Source organism: Lagopus muta, chromosome 8, assembly GCF_023343835.1.
Source record: "Lagopus muta isolate bLagMut1 chromosome 8, bLagMut1 primary, whole genome shotgun sequence".
Lineage (NCBI taxonomy): Eukaryota > Metazoa > Chordata > Aves > Galliformes > Phasianidae > Lagopus > Lagopus muta.
The window spans coordinates 3785231-3799247 of record NC_064440.1 but is presented as its reverse complement, the minus strand read 5'-3'; the positions used below and the strand labels follow the sequence as shown (position 1 = coordinate 3799247).

Genomic DNA, 14017 nt, shown 5'->3' with positions numbered 1-14017 from the left:
TAGCCTCAATGGAAGGATGATTTGGGCCCTGGTTGCTCAGGGTGCATATAGTTAACCAGCTACCTCCAAGGGACTTGTGAAGGATGTTGGAATTCTGACAGGTGGTCTATTTGTTCTTAGGGAGCTTTCAGGAAATATTCTATATTTAAAATCAATCTTTTTCCCATGCAGAATAGTTGATTCAGTTGAACTTGATGAATTTTAAAAGTATTTGCAATTATAATCTTATTTCAGGAATTATTGCTTCAAATCACAGTGATTGAAAACCCGAAGTTACACTAATAATGTTGTCATCTGCCCCTGTAGCAGGTATTGGCAATGAATTATGTGCAGGAGCATGATGCTAATATCTGTTTCTGGCCACCAAATGGATTCTGCTCCTTGCAGTTCCACTGTGGTTTTACGCCTGCAGTTGCAAACAGTGCAAAAGCTTTCCAGACGCAACAAGTCGCCCTCTGACCATGTTTCTAAACATTAGAATTGCTCCGCATGCCTTCGTGGTGTACTATTGCTGAACTGGATATTTTTCACAGAAACAATGAGATAGTTCATCCCTCTCTTACATTTTGGACTTCTGTTGGAATTATGCAAGGATGAATATGAGCCAGTGTACCCGAGTACAGAAATCTTTTATTTTTCTGGCACAGGCTGGGATTTAAGTTAGCAGTACTGGGTTGTTCCAGCATGCCCCCAGGGCAGTGAACTGTCACTGCAGCGAGCTGGAGTAAACAGCACTCGAGGTGCACATAGAGATGTTCTGCTTTCTAGCTGAAGTTGCTCAGTAATCTGCGCCTTGGCACCATGCAAATGGGCACTCTGATATTAACTAAGTGCTTAGGCATTATAACCTCATGGCATACATTTTCTGTTAAAAGGGTGTTCCATTTTCTTCCGCCACAGAAAGAGGAATATGTGAGAGTTGTGTTTTGCTGGTTATATCCTTGATAATTTGCTGTCTTTGGATGGATGCACCAGAACTACTCAGAAGTGCACTGTATATACAGTAATTTGCTTATCTGTCAATTTCTTTGATTTGTTAAGACACTCTTGGAAACAAAGCACCATACCTTGACTGCAGGCAGGACAGTGACCTCTGAAACCTAGCAAGGGAGAGACGAGGAGCTACTTAGCTGTGAGAGAGCTCCCAGAATCCAGGCTGAATGAGGGAAGTGTTATTCTGTATGAACTGAGGCTTCTGCTGTACTATTTAATCAAATTTCAAGGGAGTGTGTGTACTTTGGATTGTGTGTACAACATGCAGTGTCAATCCAGGATTTACTGGAGGGGGAAGTGAAGCATCATGTGCTGCAACGCCAAGGGGTGAGTTCCTTGCCATGTGATGGGTGGGAGCCTTCTCCACCCCTCAGCTGCCTATCTGCTGTGTCTCCAGACATCTCTTTGCTCTGCTGCTGCCCTGAATGGAGCGCCCATCACCTTGAAAGGAGCTATTTGCACCTCTGTGACAAAAGTTTTAAGGTGCATTGTTGCAGAAGTCTGCTATGTCCCTGAACTAGTGACCAGAGAGGTTCTGGCTTATAAAATGCAGGTACAGCTGCAAACACAAATACCTTTCAGTGCATGAATTAGTGTTTGTGTTGTCAGTCTTAAGAACAGCCCTTACATGAGGACTTAGTGCTGAAGTAGTGTGCTGATCATTTATGCAACTGTATCAGATCTCCTTGAGTATGTTCTTTTCTTGGATATGGAAGAACATGAGTAAGCAGCAAATTAATGAAAAATATGCCCATTAAAAGAGGGAAAAAAGTGGTATTTAAATCTCAAGGGGAAGAGGAATGACTCTGGACAGTTTATCTTTCCCTGGTGTGGTGAAAAACGGACTTATCCTCCCTCAGCCATAGGACTCCGGTTCTGAGCTCCCACCAGTAATACGCTGTCGGGATGAATGAGCCCAGCCAGTTTCCCAAGCTTTCAGCCAACTGGGAATGCATTGTGCACACCCAGAGCTCTTCTGCAAAGGCTTTGAAGTGAGAGCAACTTTGTGAATTACTGAACAGTGCTGTGCAGGGCTTTCTCTTGGGGAGATCTCAGCCAGAATATACACCACTCCTGGGATGGAGACTCCAGTGCTCTGAGGCTTCATCCACTGGGGCTGGTCCCCAGATGCCAAAATGGGGGAGTGCAGAGGCAGTGGATGTTGTGTCTGGGTGCCCACCAGGCTGGGCACTGCCATTCCAGTGCTTGCAGATTACTTTCCGTGTGGTTTGGTGTGAGAACACTTGCAGGAAAATACAGAACTCCTGAATGTGGTGCTCTGGGATTTAATGGCAGCGTGAGCAAAAGGCAGTATATGCCTGGGACATACTTGTATCAATCACATTAAAGGAAAAATGAATAAATAAGTAAAATTCAGTGGTGCTCTCAGGTGATTACGTTTTGCTCTTGGATACAGGTCTCCATACAGGGCAGGACGTATGTTTAAAGGAACTGCATCCATTTTCTTCTAAAACTGACCTTTCTACAATGCCTGCCTTGTTTTTTTTTTTTGCATTTTGTTTTGCTTTCAGTCAATCCTTCCATGGATTATCTTCTTCCTTTTTGCATGAGGACAACTTTGTATGGTGGCATGCATAACCCAGAGGTGAAATCTTTCTTGGTACTACGGCAGATGTTACAATTGCCATTAAAAACATGGACTGCTGAAAAGACTGATTTACTAAAAATAATAGCATACTAAAACCCATGCTCTCTTCACAAATGTATATTGATTTTTATTTTTTTTTTTAAAGTAATAACCTTGACAGGTGCCCACGCTATTTTTTTTTTCCTTAGTGTGGTCTTTAAATTTTCATCCAAAGTATTAGCATAAATTTTACGGGATTTTCTGGGCATATTTGTGTCTGTATCTAAGATATATGATATCAACTGGCAGTGATGGTTGAACTAATCAAATACTACTGACAAGTTAAAGCAAATTTTTAGGACTGTGAGATTTTGAGCGTCTTCCCAGATACAGTATCTCCTGACTGAAAGCAGTCCTTGACTGTCAAGTTTAAATACCAGATTTGAGACTTAATCTTTGTGTAAGCAAAACACCCCAATAAGAAATATGTCTGAGTAAAGCCAAGAAGTCAGGTCCTCCTCTTAAACCTAGCCTGAAATATGTGTGTGTGCTTATGGCCCTATTGCCATGGTATGTGGGTATGTGAGCGATCCCAACCAGTGGGAACCAAATGAGTCTTAGACTGAATGGACTTCTATTTTTCTCTCCCTTTTTTTTTTTTTTTTTTTTTGACTTGGCATTTGTTCCTCCTAGCAAACATTTTTAAAAACTCTCTTATTGCTAGAGGGAAAATTGACACCCTTTGCTTTCACGATGATACATTCCTAACACGTTTCCTTGAAGAGCTGGAAATGGTGCAAAAATCTGGTAAGATAAGTCTTTGCAAAGCCTTAGAAGTCAAGCATTCCACTTTAGACATTTAAGACAAATGCATGGCAAAAACAAGTGCTTTTTTTTTTTTTTAAAGGTTTCTACTTAAAGTTCTGTGCCAAAGCTACAGTACTTATACATTTTCTAAATGTGTTTTAAGCAATAAGTTGTACAACATTTTTAGAACATGTGTTAAGCTATTTCTCTAAGAATGAAGCTCTTAACAAAACATAAGCACTCTGCATGAGATCTTAGCAGCAAAGTGCTTAAAAGATAAAGTAAGAATTGGTACCATGGGAAGAACACCAGCTGTAGAGCACACAGGTCCATTATGAGAAGTATGGTAGTGGGTAGGGAGAAAATGATTTAATCAGGAGTAAAACCAATTTTATTATAAGGGCACGCAGGGGGTGTGGCACCATAGTGAGAGGGACATTTCAAAATATCTGACAGATTTCAACAATGTGAAAACCCACCCTGTTCTTTAAAGTGACAGTAAACCCCATCAGGTCTCTCTTTTTGATGCTATTGTTAACAGTTGACTGTTTAAAGCTGGCCTGCTAAGTTGCTGTCGATCTAGTTCAATAGTGTGTGGGCAAAAGAAAAGGCTAATTGTTGAAATACGATCAATCAAATATGATCTCAGAGTCTAAAGAAGATCCCCTCTGATAACTCACTTGAGATCAAATCATTACTTTTATGATGGAGGTAATGCAACGGAGAAAAAGAAAAAAGGGCCTGAAACCAAGACAACTAAATAAAGTGCACAAGCGTGCCTTTGTTCCTCTTTTGTCTCGCATTTCTCCAAATTAAGGAATTGAGTCCATTTCTTTATTTGCAAACTTTTCCCAAATGCAGAAATTTAAAGAGCATTAAATAATGTTTATTACACAAAAGTCGAAAGATGACTCCGTTCTGAATGAGATTTTTCTGTCCAAAAGCAAGCTCTATAGTGAGAAAAACTATTGCACTGAAGTACCAGGGATCTGGAGTTGTGGGTGTCCATGTGTCTCCAATAATTGTACCATTTTGTTTAACAACAGTTCACTAAAGAGGCTGCTCTCGAAGCCAACTGAATTGCTAAACATGAAAATTCAGTGACATTCAGTAAAACATTTCAGGATTCTGTTGCTTCAGATTAAATTTGTGCAGTAGTTGGCCCTTGATTTGCATTCAGAAAGAAATTTTCTAAAAATGAGAATCACAGCACATATATAAAAAGCAAACTCCATTTTTGGAGTAGCAGGACTGGAAGAAAGTGTATGTCATTTTAATTTGATCTAATAAGGATTTACACTTTCTGTGAGTTTTATGTGGATTATCATCTCATTGTTTATTCTGTTCTAATAGTATCACTCCACTAGAAGAAAAAAAAAGAGGAGAGAAAATAGAATAATCATTCAATCTTTTATTTCTTATTAGAAACTATTTTAGCATTTAGGTTCTTTTATATTTAAATTCTTTAGCTCAGCCAAGCTTCAAAAGAAAACATTTTTTTGTTTGTTTGTAAAACAGTTTTGTAAGCACTTGTGGTTTGTCTTTAGTGTGTTATCATTTCTGACAGCTTTGCATAGCCTAGGTAGGCCAACAGGGGTCTGTCTAATATTGTTGCTGGGCAAATCTTCCTCCCAGAGATGAAAACCAAACAAAATATTTTTGAAGCAGTAAGAAGGAATTAATATCCTTTCTCTCACAGTACTCTATTCCTTGCTGACATTACATTCAGGCAAAAAAAAAGGAGAAAAGCGTTTCCCCATTATTCCCTTGTACATAGCAAGGCTAACACATGTAAAGCAATAACTCATTTTCTATTGCCATGTTTAGCATATGTCTCCTGTTGGCTCAGCAAGGCCTTTAGGCCGGTCCCTTGAGCCGGCCATCATTGGCAACTCTTAGCCCCTCGGCCTCAAAACCAAATAGCTTTGAATCATGTTGAGCGGTGATGCTAATTTTCATACCGATGCATTATGGGAATAAACGTATCTGACATACTGTGTCAATGGTACTGTCTCTTTGTGTCTCTTGTTTTTTTGTTAGCTGCATTCCTACAGATGGTATTCCATTGAAAATGTTCTCTTCCTACAGAAAAAAAAAAAAGGGAAAAAAAAAAAAACATGCACAGCACCAAACCTCTAGGTGCAGAAGGCTGTTAACGGTTGCTGATGATAGTAGGCAAACATTAACATAATAATTAGTGTCTTGTAATTGTTTCATTAAAACCAGTTGTTCCATTTCTCCTCGTGTTTTCCCAGAAGAGAAGCTGAATTTGGACGACAGCCAGTGGGAGGACATCCACGTTGTCACCGGAGCACTCAAGATGTTTTTCAGAGAGCTGCCTGAGCCGCTGTTCCCATACTGCTTCTTTGAACAGTTTGTGGAGGCGATAAGTAAGTACATCAGATACAGTAGAAGCTAGTGAAATAGCCTGTTATATAAAAATAATAATGAACTTAAAAATTGAAGTACAGAGGCATCTCAAATCTGGCTTACCTTCCGTGATCCATGATCCTGTCTTTTTATTGTTTTTGCTTGCGTTTTGCCTCCTATGGCATGTAGTGATTTAGCTAGAGAAAAGAAAAAAACAAAACAAAACAACAAATTATTAATCTATAAATTTCATAAATGCAGTTTAACTTCAGTGCCTAAAATGGTTTAGGAAAGGAATTAAAATGTGTACGTATTCAAAATATGCGAGGCTGATAATCCATATATCCCCAAACACAAGAGAGGGAGTAATAATGGTGAATCATGTTAGAAGGGGCTGTCTTTATGTTAATCGGAGTGAAATGCATGTGTTTTGTTTCACAAGGTTGCAGACTCTTGCCTTACAGTGATCACAAAAAGAATGCAGAAACATTCGTTCTCATTTTCGTATCTACATTTGTGGGATTGTTTTTCTTAAATATAAGGCAGCAGGCAGCGAAAGTATTGTCAAAGTTCAAGGCATTTATTTTATGTGTCTTTGGTTTGTGTGCTGCAATCCCTCTCTGTATTTAATATCTGCAGGTGCATTTTCTGAAACTGTAGCAGCTTGGAAAAATTTAATTCAAAAACAGAGTTATTTGGGGCTTTACTCCTTGAAAACTGGGGGCTGGGACAAGATAGCTTAAGGGGGAAAAGCCCCCTAGGAGCTTAATTAAAGGTCCAACAGAGAAAAATCTTCAGGAAAAACAACAACAATAATGTACTTAGAGATCTGTTTTCTGAATGATGGGCATGCATATTTGTCATTACTGTTAATGAGAGCTGCGTGCACACATGCGCAGCTGTCAGAAAGCATGAAGTCCTTAATGTACAGCTCACTTTGATTTTATATTCATAAGAGTCTTTAGTTCAACTAAAGCTTTTCAAGACCCAGTATCAGATATAATGAGGTTAAATGTATCTCATAAGATCCGTCCCTTCTCGGTTATAGAAAGAAGCAGTGCAGTTAATGCAAGGTAAGGAAATACGTTACCTGGAAGTTTGCTCTTGACAGTGCACTTCTTTCTTCAAGGCATACTGTAAGTAGACAGAGAGAGAAGGAACTCTCTCCAACTTACGTTCCCATTGTGTAGTCTCCGAAGTGCTAACAGAAGGGCGAAATAAGAAAAGAACTGCTTACTGCTCAGCTCATTTCTGTGGCATGTTAGGACAGGATGCTCTTTTGAAACATAACCATTGAACATAGCATTCAGGTCGTTCTCCATCCACTACCTCTTTGGAAAGAAGAAGCAGTGCCCCTAGTGGATGTGGTACATGAGGTAGATGAACAAGGTCTCTTAAGCACGTTGTTCTACATTTATTTTGTGTACTCTGCCTTTTTACTCCCTGTTCCAGATAGTCCACCATCACACTGGTTTTCTGCAGCTAAATTGCCTTCCTGCCCTCTTCTCATTCATTCTCACTGCCCTTTGGTATACGCTGTGGCTCAGCCAACGCTGTTGTGTCTTGAAGACCCTCATTGTGACACCATGATCATGCTATCTTCTGTTCTCACTTTCATGCTAGCATTCAACTCCAGATGATAGGAAGTCTTTTGGAAGCTCAGTGGGAGGATTTTTATAGTAAGAATGACAGGTAACCAATAATAGACTTGTGAAATGGACTTCAAAAGTATGTCAGGATGAGACTCTTCTCTACTGCATCAATATTCATGACTGAGAAATTAACATCCCTTTCTGCTTTTTGAGCTATTATTAATTCTTATTATGATTTTGAGAGCCATTATACACATTGATAGACTAATGAACAGTCATTTATAGTGGGATTTTAAAACAGTTTGTTCCTAGGAAGAAAATACTAGCACTCTAAGACATTCCTTGCGCTATTTCAAATCCCTAATTCTTGTTGCTTTCTTTACAGCACATTAGGGTGATTTCTACCTAATCCAAGTGTCCAATATAATCTATGATTTCCAATCAATCTTCTCTTTATTTGGCTTTTACTGCCAACCCATCTACAAATCTGTATTCTTACCATCTCTTCTTAAAAACATCTATAAACAACAATTAGGTGTTTCCAGCAGTTTTTGAGCTCTACATGCTAATAGTCCTAAGGCAAAGCAAAATATCTCATCTTCAATATCATTTCCATAGTAGTTGAGTCTTTGGCTAGTTTGTGCTAATTGCTCTGCCTTAGCTGCTAGAAAATTGGTCTGTGCTGAACTGCTAGAAAATTTCCTTTTGCTTCAGGATGTTATAAAAAAGAGACTATAGTGTCTCTGTCTTTTCTGTCCATTCTTCCAAAACTGGTGTTACTAGCACCCAGTGCACGGGCATGCAGTACATACAGAAAGAGCATTTACTATCAGAAATAAACCAACCTGAAGACTGCAAGGAAAAGGGTAATTAGGACGCATTCCCACAATAACATGAAGATGTTATTGCTGCTCCAGCATCCTTCCTCCAGCACTGAGAACACCTCCATCAAAGCCATATTGTTAGTAATATATTGTTAGTAAGATGAAGTTGTGTAAAAAACAATTTATGGTTGGTAACAAGTTATATCTAACATTTCTTGGTGGCTTATCCATTTAGTTTGAAGTCTCTGGAGGAATAAGCACCCAAGAGGTGTCCCAGGCTCTTTATGCTGAAGCTATTTTTAAGATTGTGTGAAGAATTCCAAAGCAAGCTTAGAATTATTTTTCCTGGTTGAGGCCATTTTAATTTATGTGCACAGGAACAAAATATTATAGTCCTGTGTATTAGGCAAAGTGCTTTTCTCTCTACCTTCAATTTCCCCTATAAGTAGGTTTAGATACAGCCATAATATTGGAACAATTCAGATACGGTTGTAACATTAGGAGATAATTCAGGGCACTACAGAATCTCTGAATTTGGTTTGCCAGGCTGAAGCTGCTTAATTACTGTCCACGTAGCTTATATCAGAGAATTTATAAATGACAAATGGAAGGCCACAAGACCTCTGACCTAATACTAATTTTGTTGCTTAGGATTTGGAAAGCAAGTTTTTCAAGGACTTTGTCTGATATAGTACTGGCAAGTCATTTTGTGGTATTTTGGATGAAATATGCACTTCTGAAGTGTGCCCAAATGCTGCTATGAAGTCAGGTTCAGCCACACTTAAATTACTTAGCACCACAAATAGTTCTATTGATTTTCTGCAAGATCAACAGACATGGTTCAACAGATTGTCTGCAAGTAAAATTGTACTTTATGTGAGTAAGGTGGTAGAAGTGCCAATAACTGAAACATTTACTCACCTTATTTGCAGAATTCAATCTGTATGTCCATGCAATCTTCTTACAGAATTTGTTTCATGCACTGAAACTAAAAAAAAAGTACCCCCAAAAGCTGTTAAAAACATCAGCAGGTAAATGTGTTAATTGCTTACAAATATTTAGTTTAATTGAACAAATTTTATTGAAAAGTCTCAGGCAGAATGCATGGGGGAAAAAAAAAAAAGAAATTTTGTCTACTATGATTTCCTCTGCAGTTATGACTGGTAGGCATAGAATAAAATAAATGGGAAAATTCAACATGGGAAATGCTGTCTAGTCATTCCAGATTTCCTCACCTGGGGAAAGCTGTATAGGTGGTGCATTTCTATAGACAGTGCATCTGTTCAAATGCAGTTACAAGACAGAAATAATAAAAATTAAAAAAACTTGATACCCCACAAAGGAAAATTCCACCAAGTTCCCAAAGCTACAACATCTATCTCTGGTTTGGAAGGGCTGGGTTCAAATCTTTGATTTTGTCTGCCACGGGTTGGAAATGTTACTATGTTGGAAAGATTTTTTCCATGTGGTTAAGTGATTGTGCCATCTTTTCAATTCCTTATCTGTAATATGAATTTAATAGGTGTCACCTAACTACCGTAGATAAACAGGTCATTTATCTTTTAAAGTGCACGTGCACACAAATTAAATGCGTGCATATGCTCTGAACAGAAGTCGTTTTGCCAAAATGATGATTCTTTCATAGCGAGTTTTATGAAGGAAGGTATCTGTTGCTGCTGTGCCGTTCCTCTCTAGGGCAGATGAACACAAAAGTGAGAATAATACAAAGGAAGTGTTGCTAAATGTGACTTCCAGGCTTCCAAGTGGGACCCACAACTTAATAGGAAGTACCTCAGGTCCCAGGATGAGGAACAGAAAACATGGTATCCATGTGAGCCACCAAGTTATTGGGGAAAAGGGCACAGATATGCTTAGCAAACACAATTTAGGTCCTGCCAACACAGGCCCAGCCCTCATCAGAAACTTCAGCACAGAAATCCTTCATCTCTGAAGCTCGAGATTTTTGGTCCTAGCAAAAAATAAAACATTTGTCTACAGAGGGAGCAGTAGAGTCCTAGTCACCTCCAGGTCCTGTAAGGCCACAGTTGCAGCACGTTGGGGGTTAGAATGCAGATGAATAAAGTTTTCAGAATCATAATGGTAAGGTGCATAGAAACTACAAAATGCTCACATTAGATACTCATATCATTTTTATTTTTTTGTTTGGTTGTTTTTTTGTTGTGGTTTTTTTTTTTTTTTTTGGTTTCTCTGATGGACCATTAACACTTTTTTCAACTGATTTCACACATATCCTTTCGATATATCAATTAAAGTCTCTTGGTGAATGCTAAACAGAATTCACAATGTCATTCTCATCAATCCTATAATGTCTTGTGTTACCCTATTATATAGAGACTGAGTAAGATGATTGTTTGGTATCTGACGTATGATAGAATTTTATAACTCTTTGGTTTATGACACAGTAGAAGGAAGGGATGGCATTCAGAGGGATCTCGACAGGTTAGAAAGGTGGGCCCAGGTGAACCTGATGAGGTTCAACATGGCAAAGTGCAACTTTTTTTCCACTTGGGCCAGAGGAATCCCAGGCATCCGTACAGACTGGAAGGAGCGGTCCTTGAGAGCTGCCCTGCAGAGAAGGACCTGGGGGTCTTGATAGATGAAAAACTTAACATGAGCCAGCAGTGTGCCTTTGCAGCTCAGAAGGCAAATGGTATCCTGGGCTCCATCAAAAGAGGGGTGGTCAGCAGGGACAGGGAGGTGATTGTGCCCCTCTACTCTGCTCTTGTGAGGCCCCATCTGGAGTACTGGGCAACCTGATCTAAATGTGTATGTTTGGTGGCCCTGCTAGGCAGGGGGGTTGGAACTACATGATCCTTGAGGTCCCTTCCAACTTGGGTGATTCTGTGATTCTGTGATACTGTGTCCAGGTCTGGATCCCCCAGTACAAGAAAGACAGCTGTTGCAGAGGGTCCAGAGGAGAGCCACAAAGATGATCAGGGGACTAGAGCACCTCCCCTATGAAGACAGGCTGAGGGAGCTGGGCTTGTTCAGCCTGGAGAAGAGAAGGCTGCAGGGTGAACTCATTGCAGCCTTCAGTACCTAAAGGGAGCCTACAAACAGGAGGGGAGTCAACTCTTTGAAAGGGTAGATAACAGCAGGACAAGGGGAAATAGTTTTAAGTTGAGGGAGGGGAGATTTAGGTTGGATGTTAGGGGGTAAGTCTTTACAGAGAGAGTGGTGAGGTGCTGGAACAGCTGCCCAGAGTGGCTGTGGATGCCCTGTCCCTGGGAGTGTTCAAGGCCGGATTGGATGGGGCCCTGGGCAGCCTGGTCTAGAATTGAATGTGAAGTTTGGTGGCCCTGTATGTGGCAGGGGGTTTGGAGATTCGTGATCCTTGAGGTCACTTCCAACCCTGGCCATTCTGTAATTCTGTGGTTTACTGAAAGAAGTTAGAACGTTTCTTGCTGTTTTGTTAGTATTAGTTACTGGTTTTCACTGGTCTCATCCAACAAAGTCAACGAAGTCATGGTCTTACTAAACAGAGTGTTAACATAGCAAAGGAATAAACTCTTATTTCATTATAGCAGTAGACTGTTTTTAACCCACAAAAGCTATCTATATTGCCATCAGGAGAAATCAGACCTTTTCATGTCAGTTCTTTTTCTTTATCTCCATGGAGGATGGCATCAGGAAAAACGTTTACTCCCAGCTCAGGCTCCAATCTTGCTTCATAAGGTTCTCCTTTCAAATGTGCTGTGTGCACAGCCAGGGGCAACATGCTGCAGAAACTCATGTCTGTGTAGGCAACAAACACAGTTCAGTCTTCAGCAGGCCATAGCATAGTTTGCACTGAATAACACAGCTGTCGTGTGGAGCTTGCCTGGAAGTAGCCCTCATCAAAATTAGGCAAAAAGATGTATCAGGGGGCAATCAACAAGTCTAGTCGTCGATACATAATCATGATCAAAGAACAGAGCTGCACTGGTTGAAAATGCAGCATAGCCAGGACCTGCTCTGAACCACTATGCAGTGTTATGAAAATAGTAGCTAGGAAAGGGAAAAGAAGTAAATACATTCATTTATTCTGACAGTCATAACATTCTTATATCATCTTGGTGAAAAGTTACAAAAGATGTCTAAAGAAATTTTCAAAAGACAACTATAGAAGCCTCACTCGAGGCTTACAAAGAACAAGGCTCAAGGCCAACTCGTCTTGGAAAGACAAGTCAGCATATTGCACTGTAATAAATCCATGACAGTCTCTTAACATCATCACGTAATAGGTTCCTGAGAAACAAAATCTTATCAGTCTCTGGCATTATGCAAATTTCTGTCATAATCTCAATCTGTGGGCTTCGAGTCCTAATCAAACTGCCTTCAGCTTCGCAGTTGGCGAGCCTCCTATTGAAACTGTTTTCCTATCCTTCTTTTACTTGTCCAAGGAAGTTCTGGGGCTTGGCATGGCATCAGGAAGCCTCAATTTCATGTGAACACAGCAATTTGTAAACAAACCCAAGGTCACCACAATATATCTCACATAATAAGGCATATTAATACGTCTCAGGTTGAATCTAAACATCAGAAGACAATAGGAGTCCAGAACCTAAATGCAAACAGAACAAAAATTGCATAGTAAAAAGAAGTATCCAAAAGTTGAGACACAGTACAGATTTCTTTTAAAAAGGAATGATTTTGTGGATAATGCATTCTCAGGGAAATATATTTCTTTCATGGAAATACATAAATATCTCCATGTAGAGAGATGTATAACCTGGCTACCAATATATTTCAGCTGTACCATCACACCCATTACAGCTAGCATAGTTATAGTCTTCACTCATACTTGAGGCATAAAGAAAGCCCACCTGCAATTAAGATGTAAATGGAGGCTGACATATTTGTAACAGCAGCAGACTGGTAACAAGAGTGGTTCATTCCAGGCTTTTTGTTCCCAAGAGGTGTCAAGGAACAATATGCCCCAGTAACCTCCTGGTCTCTATTGGTGACTTTCCATTCACAGTTGCAGTTTCTACTCAGCGGCACTTTTAAATAGATCTTTCCAGCTCTGAATGCAACTGTTTTAGAAGAAAGAATTAGAAGGCATGCATATGAATGCATTTGTCTTCTGAGGTGGAAAATTGCCCCAAAAAAGGGTAGAAAATAAGAGTGTAGGACATTTATTGTTTTTTATTCCCATCTAGATAGCTCTAAGTTATTTGAAAGAGAATGAAAATAAAATCTACGTATGATGATTTAGCTCCTCTGAATGGCTTTGTTTTGTTATGAAGGCCCATATAACTCGTCCTTAGGTAACTGACCATAGGCTGACTTTGCTGTCTAGTTGTTTTGTTTTTTTTCTTTAAACATAAGAATCTACCTATAAAAGACACGTACCATAATATTCACTAATCTTCTTCTGCAATTTTGATGTACTACAAAGAGCATATAACAATATTCTTATATATGCTTTACTTAAGACAGTGTTCAAGTCACACTACCAAACCAATTAATTTAACTTTCAAGGAAAAGTGGAAAACCTGAGTAACCTTGCTGAAAGGGTTGCATCAGTGTTAAAAATTGCCTTAAAATTAAAAGAACTGAAAAAAATGGTGTCTTAAAAATATGGCAAGAGTTTACAGTGCTCATCAAAGCAAATGAACGAATTTTAAAAGAATTTGTACTTGAGTATTGCTGTCATGCGAAGTTTGCACAGCAGGGACATATTCTCTGCAATTTAATCTTTTTTGTTATTATAGTTATAATTTTTTTAGCATACTGGAAATTTTATTGCGGATGCCTGGCCTGTCTCTTAACTCATGCTAATTATATTCATAATTAAATGTTAAACAAGAATTGACTAGGCCAACTGGCTTGCACAGGTG

General features: G+C 39.3%; 1 protein-coding gene across 2 annotated transcripts in view; it reads left to right on the top strand.

Moving 5' to 3' along the window:
* The window catches only part of ARHGAP15 (Rho GTPase activating protein 15), a 316320-nt gene that overhangs the window by 249610 nt on the left and 52693 nt on the right, over positions 1–14017 (top strand). For both annotated transcript variants that reach the window (XM_048952880.1, XM_048952881.1), the window contains one exon: positions 5644–5778. In XM_048952880.1, coding sequence (XP_048808837.1) covers positions 5644–5778 — 135 coding nt within the window. The remainder of the gene's footprint in view (positions 1–5643; positions 5779–14017) is intronic.